The sequence below is a fragment of the Pantherophis guttatus genome, chromosome 2 (assembly GCF_059756535.1).
Source record: "Pantherophis guttatus breed Tessera chromosome 2, ASM5975653v1, whole genome shotgun sequence".
NCBI lineage: Eukaryota > Metazoa > Chordata > Lepidosauria > Squamata > Colubridae > Pantherophis > Pantherophis guttatus.
In genome coordinates this window covers 163,003,153-163,018,177 of record NC_142064.1, presented here as the reverse complement: position 1 = coordinate 163,018,177, position 15,025 = coordinate 163,003,153, and the positions used below count along the sequence as shown (strand labels likewise).

The 15,025-nt window shown below is 40.4% G+C and overlaps 3 protein-coding genes across 8 annotated transcripts in view; 1 reads left to right on the top strand and 2 right to left on the bottom strand.

Moving 5' to 3' along the window:
- Positions 1–891, bottom strand: part of UNK (unk zinc finger) — a 67,136-nt gene extending 66,245 nt beyond the window's left edge. For all 4 annotated transcript variants that reach the window (XM_034408628.3, XM_034408629.3, XM_034408630.3 and 1 more), the window contains exon 1: positions 615–891. In XM_034408628.3, coding sequence (XP_034264519.1) covers positions 615–712 — 98 coding nt within the window. In that variant the 5' untranslated portion in view covers positions 713–891. The remainder of the gene's footprint in view (positions 1–614) is intronic.
- Positions 392–6,510, top strand: H3-3B (H3.3 histone B). The gene is made up of 5 exons (XM_034408636.3): positions 392–1,033; positions 3,955–4,567; positions 5,080–5,221; positions 5,547–5,700; positions 5,807–6,510. The coding sequence occupies exons 3-5, from the start codon at positions 5,094–5,096 to the stop codon at positions 5,933–5,935; spliced, it is 411 nt and encodes a 136-aa protein (XP_034264527.1). The 5' UTR covers positions 392–1,033; positions 3,955–4,567; positions 5,080–5,093; the 3' UTR covers positions 5,936–6,510.
- Positions 6,511–7,031: 521 nt separating this feature from the next.
- Positions 7,032–15,025, bottom strand: part of LOC117660499 (uncharacterized) — a 29,029-nt gene continuing 21,035 nt past the window's right edge. For 2 of the 3 annotated variants that reach the window (XM_034408633.3, XM_060688680.2), the window contains 7 exons: positions 14,230–14,426; positions 12,395–12,440; positions 12,223–12,288; positions 8,748–8,807; positions 8,441–8,523; positions 7,873–7,967; positions 7,032–7,284 (listed from right to left, as the gene is read on the bottom strand). In XM_034408633.3, coding sequence (XP_034264524.1) covers positions 7,250–7,284; positions 7,873–7,967; positions 8,441–8,523; positions 8,748–8,807; positions 12,223–12,288; positions 12,395–12,440; positions 14,230–14,426 — 582 coding nt within the window. In that variant the 3' untranslated portion in view covers positions 7,032–7,249. Of the gene's footprint in view, positions 7,285–7,522; positions 7,583–7,872; positions 7,968–8,440; positions 8,524–8,747; positions 8,808–12,222; positions 12,289–12,394; positions 12,441–14,229; positions 14,427–15,025 lie in introns of those variants that run through there. The other variant, XM_034408635.3, reaches the window with a different exon arrangement.

Below are 15,025 nucleotides of genomic sequence, written 5' to 3'. Positions count from 1 at the left end.
AAAGCCAGTTTATGAAGATTGGTGACAAGACACCCCCCATTTTCCCCACCAGGACCTTCGGATCACGAACTTTCCGAGTATCCGAGGGGAATTTCATTTTACAGAACGGCTTGTCAACCGCTCGGCCAGAAAAGGGTCCCCTTCAATTAGAGAAAAAGGAGGTGACGGCGAAAAGAAGGGGACTCTCAAGGGGGGGGGAGTAGCGAGACGGACGCCCCCCCCCAACCCAATGACCAACGGAGGAGCAGAGGACCCGTAGGGCGAAGGCGACGCAACGGATCGTGGGCACTGTACGCGCCTCTTGCCTGTGGGGTGTGTTTGTGTTTATGGGGCGGTTAGGTGCGCGCGCGCCCGCCCGCACCAAAAACCGCTGCGGGGGGAGGGGGTGTCCGCTCCTTCCCCGCCCCCTCCCATAGCCGAAATTCCTCCGGCCCAGGCCGACCACAACCGGTTTCAGCCGGTTCCGGGCGGGCCGTTTGTTTCCGTGCGCGCGTGCCGCACGCTGCCCGCTGACGTCAGGCGTGTGTGGCGCGCGGGCGGGCGGAGGGGTGCGGCGGCGGCGGCGGCTGGAGCAGCAGCACTAAGAAGCGGCTGCGGGTGTTCTCGCTACGTACGTGTAGTGCTGCGGCTTCTCGGGCTGCGCTTGGAGAGCGCTGGCGGGCGCCACCGGCCCGGTCGCAGGAGGCCCGGTCCCTACCGGGCCCTTCGACATGCTCCTGCCCTCCGCTCCCTCCTCCGCCGCCCGCTACCACCGAGGAGGAGAGCTTTATTATTCACTCTGCGCGGTCCGCACGGAGACCGCAATGCGCAGGCGCTGCCGCCGCCATTACCGCCCCGGGTTACCCAAAGCATGCTGGGGCTTGTAGTCCCGGTGATGGCGGAAAATCCCCCTTTTCTTCTACTAGGCTTCCGGCCATTGAAACTACAAGTACAGGGGGCCTCTGCGCTTGCTGTCCCGGATATTGTAACAGCGCAGGGATTTATAGGTGTTGTAGTTACAAGTAATCCGTCCATGGATTGCCTTCGAGAAAATGTAAGCAGGGTTGCTGTTTTGCCAGCTGTGAATCGTTTAATTACGTCCCCCCCAATTATTTTTATTTCTCGATATTAGCATTATTAATTTGGAAATAAATGTTGCTAGATGCTGTAAGATTTGGTACTGAGTGTGAATTAATAGTGCAATGTAGGCGATTATGCTAAACGATGATGGATGGGCTGTCATACTAAAATAATGGCAAATTCATTAGGGATTATTAAGGAGAAGTCCAGTTTATTTTTTTAAAAAAAACACAGGCTAATATGATCTTTTCTTTGGATAACACATCGGTATTCCAACACAAAGAGACAGCACCCTCAAAATTATCTCACAAATCTAAAAATTATATAGGTTGTTACAATAAAAACAGTGGGATTGTTGATCCTAAAGCAAAAGTTTAATTCCATAAACTTGTTAAAACTGATATATCTACTACTGGATTCTGATCTATCAAGTATTTTGCCATAAGAAAAGTGATGAGTGCTACAAGGCTTCCGTATAATAATTTAAGTTAGCCATACCTTGTCAAATTTATGCCATAACAATGCTTCATCTTTGTTATAACATGTCATGACAGCATTTGATTACTCATATGGTTAATCACAGAAAAATCTATGTGGTTCTAAAGAGTAAACAGTGATTTGATAGCACTTAATCATATGGCTACACTTTACATACTTTGCAATTCTTACTTTGTCCCTATAGTTAAGGGGGCATGAGTCAAAACAGTTATCCTTTTCCAGTAAGCATACAATACCATGTTATTTGTATACTGCCAAGTTCCATCCTTATTCCTTGAAAGTAAATCCTGGTATATGTATTGTGTTTAGATTAAAGCATATGTATTTGAGATCTTTGACTGATGTTTTGTTTCATGGACATTAATTAATGTATTTTTCTCTTAAATATTTTGTTTGGTTTGTTTCTAAAGAAAATATTTTTAGGATTAGGGTTATTGCTTTACAGAACAATGATAATGTTTTGTCAATCTGCAACTAAGAAATGTTATCCTTGAACCTCCAGTTATTTCACCTTCCATTGGGGAGGATGAATAAATTTTGCTGTTGAAATGAGCATGTTGGTTGCAATGGTTCTGCCTAGAGAAATCAATTCTGAATGTACCTAGGAGCCAAACTGTAGATTTACAAGCCTGTCAAACTGGCGGTCCACGGCTAGATGCGTCACATGCAGGCCACTCCCACCCTGGCTTCACAAAGGCAAAAAATATATATCATGATACATCATGACGCGATCAAGTTTGACACCTGTGCTGTAGGAGGTTTCAAAAGTGAAATGAACAGTATTTGGAAATGTATTGACAACCAATACACTACAGCATCTACAACATTGATGTAATATGTTTGAAGCAGTTCTTGATTGCCAGTACATAGCCAGCTGCATTTTGCAGCAATGAGGACACAGATTGTTGGGGGCAATATGCTGACTCTGTAAACAGCTTAGAGAGGGCTGTAAAGCACTGTAAATAAGTCTTAAATGCTATTGCTATTACTATTGTTAATTTCAGTTTTCAAAGATAGTCCCAGGCAGAGTATATTGCAGTATCTATCCTCTGATGATGAGAGCATGAGTTACCACTTCCAGATCCTTTCATCATAGATATGAACACAACTGGCACATCAGTCATATCTAGTAAAACTATATTTTGGATATAACAACTACCACCACTGTTAAGCTTCTTATTTACTATATTTGTGGAACAACCAAAGTATAAATTCACAACAGCTACCAAGGTACTGGGTGAAACAGCAGAAGGGTATGCATAATGATTTGGAGCCAATCACAAACTGATTGGTACTCTTCTCCATGATGATTATCCCATTATTTTAAAAAAATCAAACTACTTTCTATTGTACTCAAACATTAGTGGTGAAGAATGATTGAAGCAGGCATGTAACACTTTTTTTGTTGAGTGTTGTTGGAATCTATGAGCATAGGATTGTGGTTTGGCTGGATAGAACATTGTTTTACCTGAATAAGAATTTTATTATTATGAATTAAATTGGTATAGTGGAAACCCCGCCTCTTTTTCACAAACATTGCCCAGATGTCCCACTATTTAATCCACTTGTTGCTAAATAGTCACAAATCTGATTGTAAAACAGTACTTATTGGTTTTTTTAAAAAAATCTGGTTGATTGTGCATTACATTGAGTATGTTTTGTTGAGAAGCGTTCTCAGTGTAGCAATAATGCTAAAGCAAATAAAGATTGTGAATTCATTAACAAACATACTAGTAGTTTCTTTTCTGCTTTGTTAACCTGATTTTAAAATAACTTAATTATTGATTTGTACCCAGATCCTCCAGTAAATGCCTAGAAATTAGCCATAGGATCCATAATTGCTACACAATTACATGTTTAAAAATATTGTTTTGTTGTAATTTTGTTGTGTCGTATTAATGTATGACAGGTCCAAAATCATTCAGACAGCTTTCATGGCTAAGGTGGAGCTAGAACTCATGGTCTCCAAGGTTTCTAGCTGGTGCCTTACCCACTAGACTAGACCAAACTTGCCAAATTTAACTTGGTATGCATTTTATATCTAAAATACACTATCATCATTGTACTTTACATGCAACAGCCAACTGTCATTCTAGAGTCTAGCTTGATTCTTTGTAATCAGACTGATCTGTTTTTTGTCATTTTACATTTTGTAAATATTCAGTGTGCCCATTACACATGGTTATTTGATTATGAAAACTAGATACTGGTCTGTTAGTTTTGCTAATAAAATATAATATAAACCAATTTCATGTTATTTCTTTGATGATTTAAAAATTAATTAAGAAACCTTGGTATATGTTAGTTGTTATGTTAAAAGTATTAGGCAAATGAAATGAAAAGTTGTGGTTTATGTGCTGCTTATAACTGAACTTTATAAATGTTCTTTATTTATAGGTAACATAAACTTTGAAAAATAAAATTTGATATGACGGCAAACGAACGTCAGGTACAGTCAACTACGTCCTCCTACCTCTGCTACCATTTCACATTCCCTTCGTATTTGCCAGGCTGTGTTTTCTCTAATTTGCCCTCCCCATTGAGTCCAGGACACTCAGAACGGACTGCTTTTCTTTCCCATTGACTTTCCATTGTAGAGCTTTGCAACAAAAAGTAGGATCCAAACCATGTTTTCTATTGTCCAATCAGAACCACCAGCTTCACTGCAATTGTAATTGGTTTGCTCCGGCCCACGGTAGCCAATCAGCGTGTAACTTTAACAACCAATCGGGTTTCGAGCTTCCATCCAATCGCATGCAGGATGCAGGGAAACTGTCTTTGTATCAGCTAACGTCATGGCGCCGGCGAAAGCAGATGCCAATAGCTCCGCGCGTCGCGTGTCTGTATTGTGACGTCATGACGTTTGAGGTTCCCTCCCTCTATAAAGGCAGCGTCCCAACAGAGGGAGGGGACAGTTCAGGTTTTTTCGAAGGCTGTGCGGGTACGTGCCATTTGTGCATTTACAGCGGAAGTGTTTTTTTTTTTTTTTAAGGATTTGTTCCCGAAAGAGGTGAGTTTCGGCTGGGAGCGAGGGTGGGGGGAACAGTGACAGTGGGGAAAAGAAAGAGGGTCCTCGTGCTTCGGGGAGCAAATTTTGTGACAAATGGGTGGAGGAAAGAAAGTGGAAGGAAGGCCGCTTTGTTCTGGGTCGGCTGCTAAGCAAAGGCCGGAGATTTAACGCCGGCGGTAGTTATCGGGGCTGGGAACAGAAGGGAAGGAACGAAGTCGGGCTTCCTCTCCGGGATCGCGCGTGGGCAAGCAACCAGGAGAGAGAGCAGTTCCTGGCGGTGCGCCGCGCTGGCTGAACCTCCTTGGCCCTGTGCCCGCATGGAGGACGACGACGACGACATCTGCCGCTGCCGTTCCCCTCCCGCCAAAGCGTTTCCGTCTCGGGGAAGAGGAGGACGCACAGATGGGAGGCTGAAGTGCCGGAAAGCCCACTTAGGCCGGCTCGACCTTCGGGAATTTGGAGAAAGCTGCCGCGTCCGTCCGCCCGCCCATCGAATTTATTTTCTCTTTCAGAAGAGTGAACAAAAATGGCCCGTACCAAGCAGACTGCCCGTAAATCCACCGGTGGCAAAGCTCCACGTAAACAGCTGGCTACTAAAGCTGCTAGGAAAAGCGCCCCCTCTACTGGTGGAGTCAAGAAACCTCATCGCTACAGGTAATAAGACAAAACAATCTGGAATGTGTGTTTTAGGACAACCGCCAAGGTGATCTGTGGAAATAAAAGGATTAAGAAGGGAGTGGTGTGTGTGTTGTAACAAAGTTAGCTTCTGTTACTGTGATTTTAGTGTTAGCCTTGCTTGAACTATAAATGTCTCACTGCTGTTGTCAGCGACCGGCCAACCATGCCAAGATTCTGTAGGGTATTTTTACTTCTTTGAAACTATTTTGAAAGATGGACTTAGAAATTTCCTGGAACTGTTATATGCTGTTAACAGATGGCTTTACTCCTTTCTCTCCCCCCCCCCCAAAAAAATCTTCAGACCTGGTACTGTGGCACTGCGTGAGATTCGCCGTTACCAAAAGTCAACAGAACTTTTGATTCGCAAGCTTCCATTTCAGAGGCTCGTAAGGGAGATTGCCCAAGATTTCAAGACAGACTTAAGGTTCCAGAGTGCAGCCATTGGTGCACTGCAGGTATGAACCTATTCAAGTACTACTATTCTTATATGTGGGGAAAGGAATAATGTGTCCTTATAGGTTAATGTCTAACCAATAACTTGTTTTTTTATCTTTCACATAGGAGGCTAGTGAAGCCTATTTGGTGGGTCTGTTTGAAGATACAAATCTCTGTGCCATTCATGCCAAGAGAGTTACCATTATGCCCAAAGACATCCAGTTGGCTCGTAGGATACGGGGCGAGAGGGCTTAAAAGGAAGCAGTTTTTATGGTGTTTTGTAGTAAATTCTGTAAAATACTTTGGTTTCAATTTGTGACTTTTTTTTGTATGAAATTGTTTATAATATGTTACATTTGTACTTAAGTCATTCCATCTTTCACTCAGGATGAATGCTAACAGTGACTGTTCACATAAAACTCAGTGATGTGAGCCCTGTTGCTCAGTAGTGACAAGTTGCTAATATGCAGAAGGGATGGGTGATCTTTCTTGCTTTTCATGCATGTTTCTGTATGTTAATGACTTGTTGGGTAGCTAAAATTGTAAGGTACTAGAATTGATATAAATGTGTACAGGGTCCTTTTGCAATAAAACTGGTTATAACTTGATTCAAGTGTTTAACAATTGGGGCTGTTAAGTCTGACCATACATCACTGTGACAGAATGTGGACTTTCTGAAGGGGTAAAAGTACAAGTCTTAACCACAGTGTAACTTACAGTTTCCTAAAAAAAACGTAAACCTGGCAGCTATAGAATACACTATGTGCATTTATAATAGCTATTTTATATATTGTAGTGTCAACATTTTTAAATTAAATGTTTTACATTCACATGAGTCCTGTCATTGTTGTGGGAAAAGTAGCATTTCTACTTGGGTTTATGCTTAAATCAAGTTGAAGCATGTCTATGCTTTGTATTTATCCCCAATTGCAGTAATAGTTTGCAGCAATTATGTAACAAGTCAGTGAATAGTCTTTCTGATTTTGATTCTTATGTTTGCAGAATAATTTAGGAACTAGGAAATGCTACTCAATTTCTTGGCGTACAAAATTATTTCAGCCTTGTTTCTAGACTAATTAGATGACTCATGGAAATGAAACTAGGTAAGAGCAGCCCAGGTTTCTGTGCTGCCTCTTAAAAAAAACAAGCTGTTCCAGGTATTTCAACCCATTGTTTGAGAATATAAATTTACAGATTGTTTTAGGATTTTGTCTTTGTTAGATAACCCATAATGGGTATTTTAAACTTAAAGAACATTTGTAAAGTTGCCTGCTGAGAAACTATTCAGTTATTTGCTTTGCTTTATCAAACTGGTCTTGTTTTCAGTGTAGATATGCTACCTTATGCAAACTATTGCTTCAGCTTGATTTTATTCCATTTTGAAAATTGTCAATGTAAACATTTGAAAAAGCAGTTGAGTCTTCTGTTTGATTTATCTAGAACAATTTTATCTGGACAGAATGTTAATCTGTACCAAGTGACTCCGTAATCCAAGAGTTGACCCATCAAGATATCACTGATTGATATTAGACTTTAGCAGGCTAATGAGGCGGCAGGACATCACATCTGTCAGACAAACCACTCTGTATGTTTAAATCCAGCAGCTAAAGAAACAAACACAATTTGTCATGTCTTGAATTATTTTGTAGGAACATTACAGATCGCTTACTGCTATAGTCGTAAATACTTTCATGCTAGATGTGTAGTTGCTAGCATTGTTTACAAACCCTATCTAAAGAACATTTTGGATTTTAGTTCTAGGGATGTTTAGTCCAACAATTAATGAAACAAATTGATACAAGTTTGTAAAACTTCAGACATCAATTATTACAGGACCACATGTTAATATGCTGCCTTGGTCTACTTTTTATTTCTTAAGCTATCACGCCGTTATACAGGTATCTGAAATGTAAGAATGGATTAATTTAAAAGCCTAACCAAAGTAATCATATCAAAGAACTATTAGTTTTATGCTGTATATGCTTGGGACATAACTGGGTTGCCTTAGCAGAATTTCATTAATGCAACAGGACTCATATTAATACAACAGCCCATCCCAACCTATATATTCTGGAGAATGCTTAAATGGAAGAAAGTTGCAGAAGAGGTAAAGCTGTGAAGTATAGAGTAATACACCTTAACAAAATACAGTAGCCTTTACTACAATATGTATTCCAAAGCATATTCCTTACCAATCCGTTTTATGATTTCCTCACTTTCCTCTTCGGAATTTGTTTCAAAAACTAGGCAATCAAAAGTGCTATCTTCTGGAGAGTCAGGTGAAGTTCTATAAAGTAAAGATGGTAACTTTAGACATCCCATACATTTAAGATAGCATATGACTAATTGCCCGTACATAATAGCATTCCCCTAATGGGTCTAAGTGACAAACCAGGCTATCAATAAAATGGATTACTTGGTTCTTTCATGCGGGTAACCTAATTCATCTTGGATATGAGCTAGTTTATCAATTCAATGTGGAAGGGAACATTTAATCACAAAGAGGAACTTTGGTAGAATATGTGCTAAACAGGTAATCGGCATGATTCACAAAGTCCAATAAGGAAATCATTAAGATTCCTGTATTGTTAGTAAAGGACACACTGAAGCATTTGAATGTAATTGATGGATACACCCTACACTGAAAATTACTACTACTGCTACTATTACTATTACCACTATGACATGATTAATGGGACTGGTAAATATAGTCTTGAAATATGTCACCACACGTGGATGGTTTTTCAAAATAAAACTTACAAGCTACAGAAAGCAAAGAGATTGTGGCTATCCAGAAGGCGTCCCACACAGGAAATGTCTGTGTAAGAATAACTGAAAAGAACCTGAAAATGACAACAGTTTTCCGTTAAGGCATTGGTCAAAGCTCATTCTTTTGGGAATTATTTTTATTGAATGTCAAGACATAATAAAGATTAGGTCTACAATTAAAAAATGACTATCCTTAGAAACATTTCCAGTATATTTTAAGCAAGTATTGCCCAGGTTATAAAAAGGCAATAAATTATTAAGGCATGATCAAGCACAGTCAGCAAACAAACATTCTAACCTTTGAAGTCGTTTTGTGTTGAACAATTACTTCGGTTTCTTTGACATCGAATAAAATTTCCTGAAGAAATAATATTACAACTGTTAATAACACTATCAAGTGACAAAGCGTCCCTAAAAGAAACTTAAAATTGGACCTGCTATGTTTCCAATTTTCTTTTCCTGTTTCTTCCTTCTACCCAGACAACATCATAGTAAACATAGTTTCAACTGAATCACTTTACAGATCAGTGAATTGCCACTTAAAGAGCTAACAATCATTTCTGAAAGTATCTGAAAAAACAATGAAAACCATTTGAAAGTTTCATTAATGTAGCAGCATGACTTTTAAACAGTTCTATCTATATGCAATGTAGCTTCAGTTTATTACATATTTAACCATGGCAACCTTAGTCAAAGAAAGATGAACTTTGGCCTATTGGCTTCCCTTTACCTTTCTACCTAATAAAGAGGAAAATGATGTCATTGGGCCTTTCAAAACCATCCTAATGCACCCGAGAGCTACTTATAAATACTTATTTATTAGTATTTCAGCTAAACAGCAACACGTAGACTGGGAAAATCTTTTTACGCCTGCTCAATAGTGGTAAATAGGCAGCTGATCACATTTCTGCCATATCTCTCAAGAGTTGATGTTTGTGTTGACTTGTTATCTAGATCATTAAAAACCCACACAGGCAAGTGAGCAACTTGCGTTGCCATAGCTATAATATTTGGGTGAGACAAGTTGAACAAGCCAGTCCAGCTTAACACTGGCTGCCAAAGCCAACCATCACTCAAATTACAAGTATACCAGGAACAGGCAATTTAGCATCTTCCTTTAAATGTTTTGGGTACAGTTTTCACCTTTTTGCCATCACAACTAGATTCTGTTTGTTTCTCCATGTCATATAATATATATGGGTATATGAATAATTTTGTATTTATTTATTCACTTTGTCATGTTTATGTAGTGTATATTAGAGGTGGACACCCTTCTTGAGAGCTGTATGCAACGAAATTTCATTTTAATATATGCTGATCAGTCTACATTCAAAGTGACAATAAAGTTAGTCTAAGTCTATTGATAAACACTGGCTGGGATAATATAAACATATTCTACTTATTACAGTTCTGCATTTCTTTTCGATAGCTGAAAATTCTTCAAGGTTACATACATTTGATGGATTTTGCTGCGTAGCAGAGTGATCTAGATTTATGTTCCTTAAACTTCAAAACCAGGGAAAAAAGGGATACTGAACTAAAACGGGTACAGGTAGTCCTCAACTTGTGACGGTTCACTTAGCAACTATTTCAAATCGTGACAGACCGCCCCCCCCCCCAAAAAGTACTTACAACCCAGTTCCAAAGTTCTAATGGCAGCCCTCCCCTCCACCCAGTCACATGACTGCATTTTGAGTGCTTGGCAACTGGCCTACATTGATGGCTGTCTGTAGCATCCCATGGTCACAAAACCACAATTTACAACATTTTTGCTGTTTACTTCTAATATGGGAGAAAAACATCCCTTAGCGAACCAGGAGTTCATTTAACAACCACAACATTTGCTTTAGGACTGCAACGTTCGCTTTAGGATGGAGGCTGTTAGGGTGTGTGTAAAAAGTATTTGTTGCTTGTGCAACGAGCAGAGCAGAAACACACAGGGAAGGAGATAAACGTACAGCTCGTGTGAGAAAAATACTTTATATACAAGATAAGAAGCAGTCTTGGTGTAGGTAAAACAGTCCAAGGTCATAAACAGTAATATCAGTCCAGTAATTATCTTCCCTTACCAAAGCAAACAGACTTTAGTAACTCTTGGTATACAGTACCATATAACAATTCAGCAGAAAGACGCAGGAAGCAACAGGATCATTCAGGAAGAAGGAACGCTTCTCTGTGCTGCTTATTTATGCACTGTAGCCTAATTACAGGGTTCAGCAAACCCTGATTACGTGGCTCAGTTGTTTCTTAAAGAAACAGATATATTGCCTGACCAACAAGTTAGGAGTAAGCTACAAGCTGAACCTAACAGAGGCATTCGCTTTACGACCACTGTGTTCATTTAACAACTGCTGCTCAATGATCATCACAGAAAAAAGTCCCAAAGGTGCTTTTTCAAGAGGCAACTGGACTTTCTGGTTTTTCTTTGAAGATGTTTCGCTTCTCATCTTCAGAACTGGATGAGAGACAAAAAGTCCAGTTTCCTTTTGATAAAGCACCCTTGGGACAACCATGAGCTGGATGACTGAGAATCTCCATAGACACCACAAAAAAGGTTGTAAAATGGGATTTGGTCACATGATGACTCGTTTTAAGACCATCACAACTTACAACTGTAATAGCCAGGCACCAGTATACGTAAAACATTCCATACTTGTACTGCCATAGACCAGTCAGGACTGAGCAATTTGTGCCCAGACTCAAGCCCAGTTGTTTTCTCCAGGCATGAACCTGATACGTGCACATTCTGGAAGACGTGTTTAGGGATGAAAAGTAGCAGAAAAGGAGAAATACGGTGCTGGGAAGATGATGGAAAAATCAAAGGGAGGGACAAAGTGCATAGCAAAAAAGGTTTAGGTGAAGATGGGGAGAGGGGCAGGTTGGATATGCTGCATTGGATTCAAATATGGCAGCAGCTACATGCTTACAAAGGGAAGGAAGAAATTGGAAAGATCAGCAGGTGGGATGTGCCATAGCTTTGCAGGAGAAGAGGGGAGTCATCTCATAAGACTTTTTTCTTCTTCTTGGACTTCCGGGAGAAGTATGGCAAACTAAAGACAGCTCTGCAAACATAGAACGGATGATCATGGCAAAGATCAAGCAACCTGTGTCTAGACTGATTCCTTGGAACCTCCTCCTCCAGATAAAGAGAAGATGAGCAATCACCATGTGTTCTGGATGGCTTCCTGTGTGGAGATCACAGGCCAACAGTTTTCTGAGGGCTTGAGCACTGGGAGATTAGGGAATTAGCCATCTTGCTCGCAATCATGTCAGAGGCTTTTAAAGTACACTGTCAGCCTCATGGGGTAACCCAAATAAGAATTACAACCTGATATCTGTCTATATCTGCCTCAAACGGTGGACTTCTACTAGTTCTAATTTAGAAAATTCTGATACTTGATTTACTTGTCCTACATGATTTAATGGCACTTCTCAAGGCATTTCCTATTAAAAACAAAAGTTCAGCCACATTCTGCCTTTAATTTAGAGACCTAAAGGAGGGATTTTTCTTTACAGAATTTGTTACACAGAACATGTTTTTATCTAAAATATAAGCCTCATCACCTGTGGTGTTTTCTCATTTCAAATAACCCCAGCATCTAAATCCCTTTGACTTTATTAATTAAATTATCAAGATTGCCATCACAATGGGCTATAATATTCAAGATTCAATCTGCTTCTTTGTTTAAAAAGCATAACTTAAAATAATGATTTAAGAACAAAAGAAAGTAGTTTGATAAACATTCATCTCTTATTCCCAGCATAAATCTTACCTGCTGTGGTAAATGCTTATCTAACACAGTGGGTATGCCTACGTCTAATATGTCTTTGCCTCCATACTGGAAAAGAAACCAAGAGATGAAAAAAATGTGAGAAAAATGCAGACCTAAAAGTAGTATTGAAAACTGAACAACCCCCCTTTTCTCTTCAGAAACATAGCCTCACCTTTCCTACATTGGCCTGGCCTAAGTACCGCAGATTGTACAAGAGTCTATGGAGAAATGAGATTAAACAATTCGATCAAGAAATCTATGCACAGTTTCTTTATTTTCACATCAAGATGCAGCATGTGAAAAAATCCCAAAAGCAAACCGAAGTTGCCTTCACAGAAGTTTTGGACTGAAGAGCTATGCTTGTTTCCCCAGCCTCTCGATCAGTAGTACTTACTGACAGCAGAGGAAGAGTAGTTCTACTACTACCGTAGTAGACAGTTCTTCTATCATATGTCAGTAATCATGCAATCAAATGGTCTTGGTACCATCAAGCCAGAAACCCAAAGCCCTCTTTTTCTAAGAAGGACGTATATATGTTAATAGGGCGCCTCTTATATTGATCAGTTAAGGTAAAATATATAAATACAGCTGATAATAACTATGAAATAACAAGAACAGGAAAAATGATACAGTGGATAACAACTACTAAAAACTATTAAAAATTGAGTAAAGTCTGATATTATGGGAGCAGACTTTTGCCAAGCCTGAACCATAGACGTACACTCAAATAATCAGGAATAGTATTAAGTAATCCAAAGTGTTCTTTTTATTGCTGAGACTTGAGCTCAAAAATCTCTGAAGTCCAAGAAATCATCATCTGAGATTCTCCAGTCTTTTGGTTCAGTGCATGAACCTACAAGGGGAGCTCTGGTTTCCTACTTAGCTTTCATGGACTTCTTCCCTATTTCAGGAAGGGTGATGCGTTCCATTAAATTAATTTTGTATACTGCCAGTAAGAAAATATTTATTTAGTATTCAGACTGTAATTCCCAGGATTCACAACTGCATCCCACACATTTTCAGAGAACTGGGCTATATCATCATCAGCAATTTTATACAAGGCAGCTGAGTAAAACCTAGATGGCATGCCACACGTGATTGAGAAATGCAAAACTGCATTATGAGTTTTCTCTATAATAATGCCCAGCGAGCCACGCCCACCAAGCCATGCCACGCCCACCAAGCCACACCAACAGGACTGGTAGTAAAAAATTTTGAATCCCACCACTGCCTGTAACTCCATTTTTTCTGTAGCCACCAGAAATGAGGTTTGCGAGATCTCTTGGAGTTCTGTTTCAGGAGGGATATTCAAAAGTATGTGTGTCTGCCACCCTTTGTCTGACATTGGAAAGAGGCTGGCTCCTGTCCAGGATTGCCTCTCAGGCTAGAGACTACAAACTGCAGCAGCTGAAGGACCAGTGGGTTAGATTTGGGGAATGACTTATGCACCCAACCAGTGGTGATGAGGTAGGACTCAGGGGTGGGTTCTAAATTTTTTTACTACTGGTTCTGTGGGCGTGGCTTATTTTGTGGGCGTGGTTTGATGGTCATGAGACAATTATTTTGGATTTAGCAGAGGTAATGGTCTACCAGGCTGTACCGATCTACCCATTTATTTTTGCAGGCACTGATCTACTCATGTATTTTTGCAGGCACTGGTCTACTCATGTATTTTTGCAGGCACTGGTCTACTCATTTGTTTTCTTTTAACACTGATCAGCTGTAGGGCGGCTCTTTGAAGCCCCGTGGCAAGAGTTTAAACAGTTTTTTTCCTCCTAGTCATCAGCTGGGATTCAGGAGGCAGCAATAGATTGGGGGTAGGGCCAAATAAAAGGTAAGAATAACGCAGGGATAGGGGGCGGGGGGACCAGAACCAGTTCGGTGACATCATATCGTCACCGCTATCGGCTCGGTGGAAACGGGCGGAACCGGGAGGAACCCACCACTGGTAGGACTTGTGAAAATCTGCCACACTTTGTTTTCATAATTGTCCCGAGCAGCCACTACCTGCCTCCTTGCAAACTTCGCTCCTCATTCTCTTCTTTAGGTTTGTGTTCATGTTGGAGCTGGAAGCTGGGGATTTTTTCTCTGAGAACTTTTAGATAGGGCAACAATGGCTTGAACATTCCTCCATCGTGCCATTTCCATCGGATTAGGCGAAAGTTTAGTGGTTTGCCTTTCAGCTTCTGCAGTACTGAACCAGCCTGCAACGAAGAGATACATGGATGATCAGCAAGGGCCTCCTAACATCATCCACTAGATTAGTTATTCCCTGTCCTTGTAATAAATCTGGAGCCAGGGAAAGCTGATCTAAATGGTCACTCTGGTTACTACTAGGACATGTCAGTGAAGCTTGTTAACTTATTGACTGGGTATTTTCCTAGTGAGTAGAAACCATAGCACAGTATCTAAGCTGTTATCACTGAGCAGTTGTGGGTTGTCCCCGGTTCACACCGGTTCTATAGAACGGGTAGTAAAACTGGTGGGAGGCTCTGCCCACTGACCCCAACATCATCAAAACGCTTCTGCGCATGCACAGAAGAGTACATGCACACGCGAGCAAAGCGAGTACACGCATGCGGCCCCATTGCGAACCGGTAGTAAAAGTAAATAGAACCCACCCCTGTCACTGAGCATATAAGAGTTAGCATGCCTTTTGCTAATATATTCTTATTATGGAGAATCCCATAGTCAATCAGATGTTTAGATTGGATTTGGCATTTTTGTTCAACTATTGAGTCCTGATCAAGGGATAGGGAGACATTGTTATTTAATAATATTAAAGGTACCATCACAGCATCTA

What these genes read in the sequence shown, in the direction of transcription:
- H3-3B (XM_034408636.3), top strand. Translation starts at nt 5,094, where the DNA reads ATGGCCCGTACCAAGCAGACTGCCCGTAAATCCACCGGTGGCAAAGCT. An exon ending in AAGAAACCTCATCGCTACAG is followed by an intron (nt 5,222 to 5,546) that starts GTAATAAGACAA and finishes AAAAATCTTCAG; the next exon opens with ACCTGGTACTGTGGCACTGC. An exon ending in CAGCCATTGGTGCACTGCAG is followed by an intron (nt 5,701 to 5,806) that starts GTATGAACCTAT and finishes TCTTTCACATAG; the next exon opens with GAGGCTAGTGAAGCCTATTT.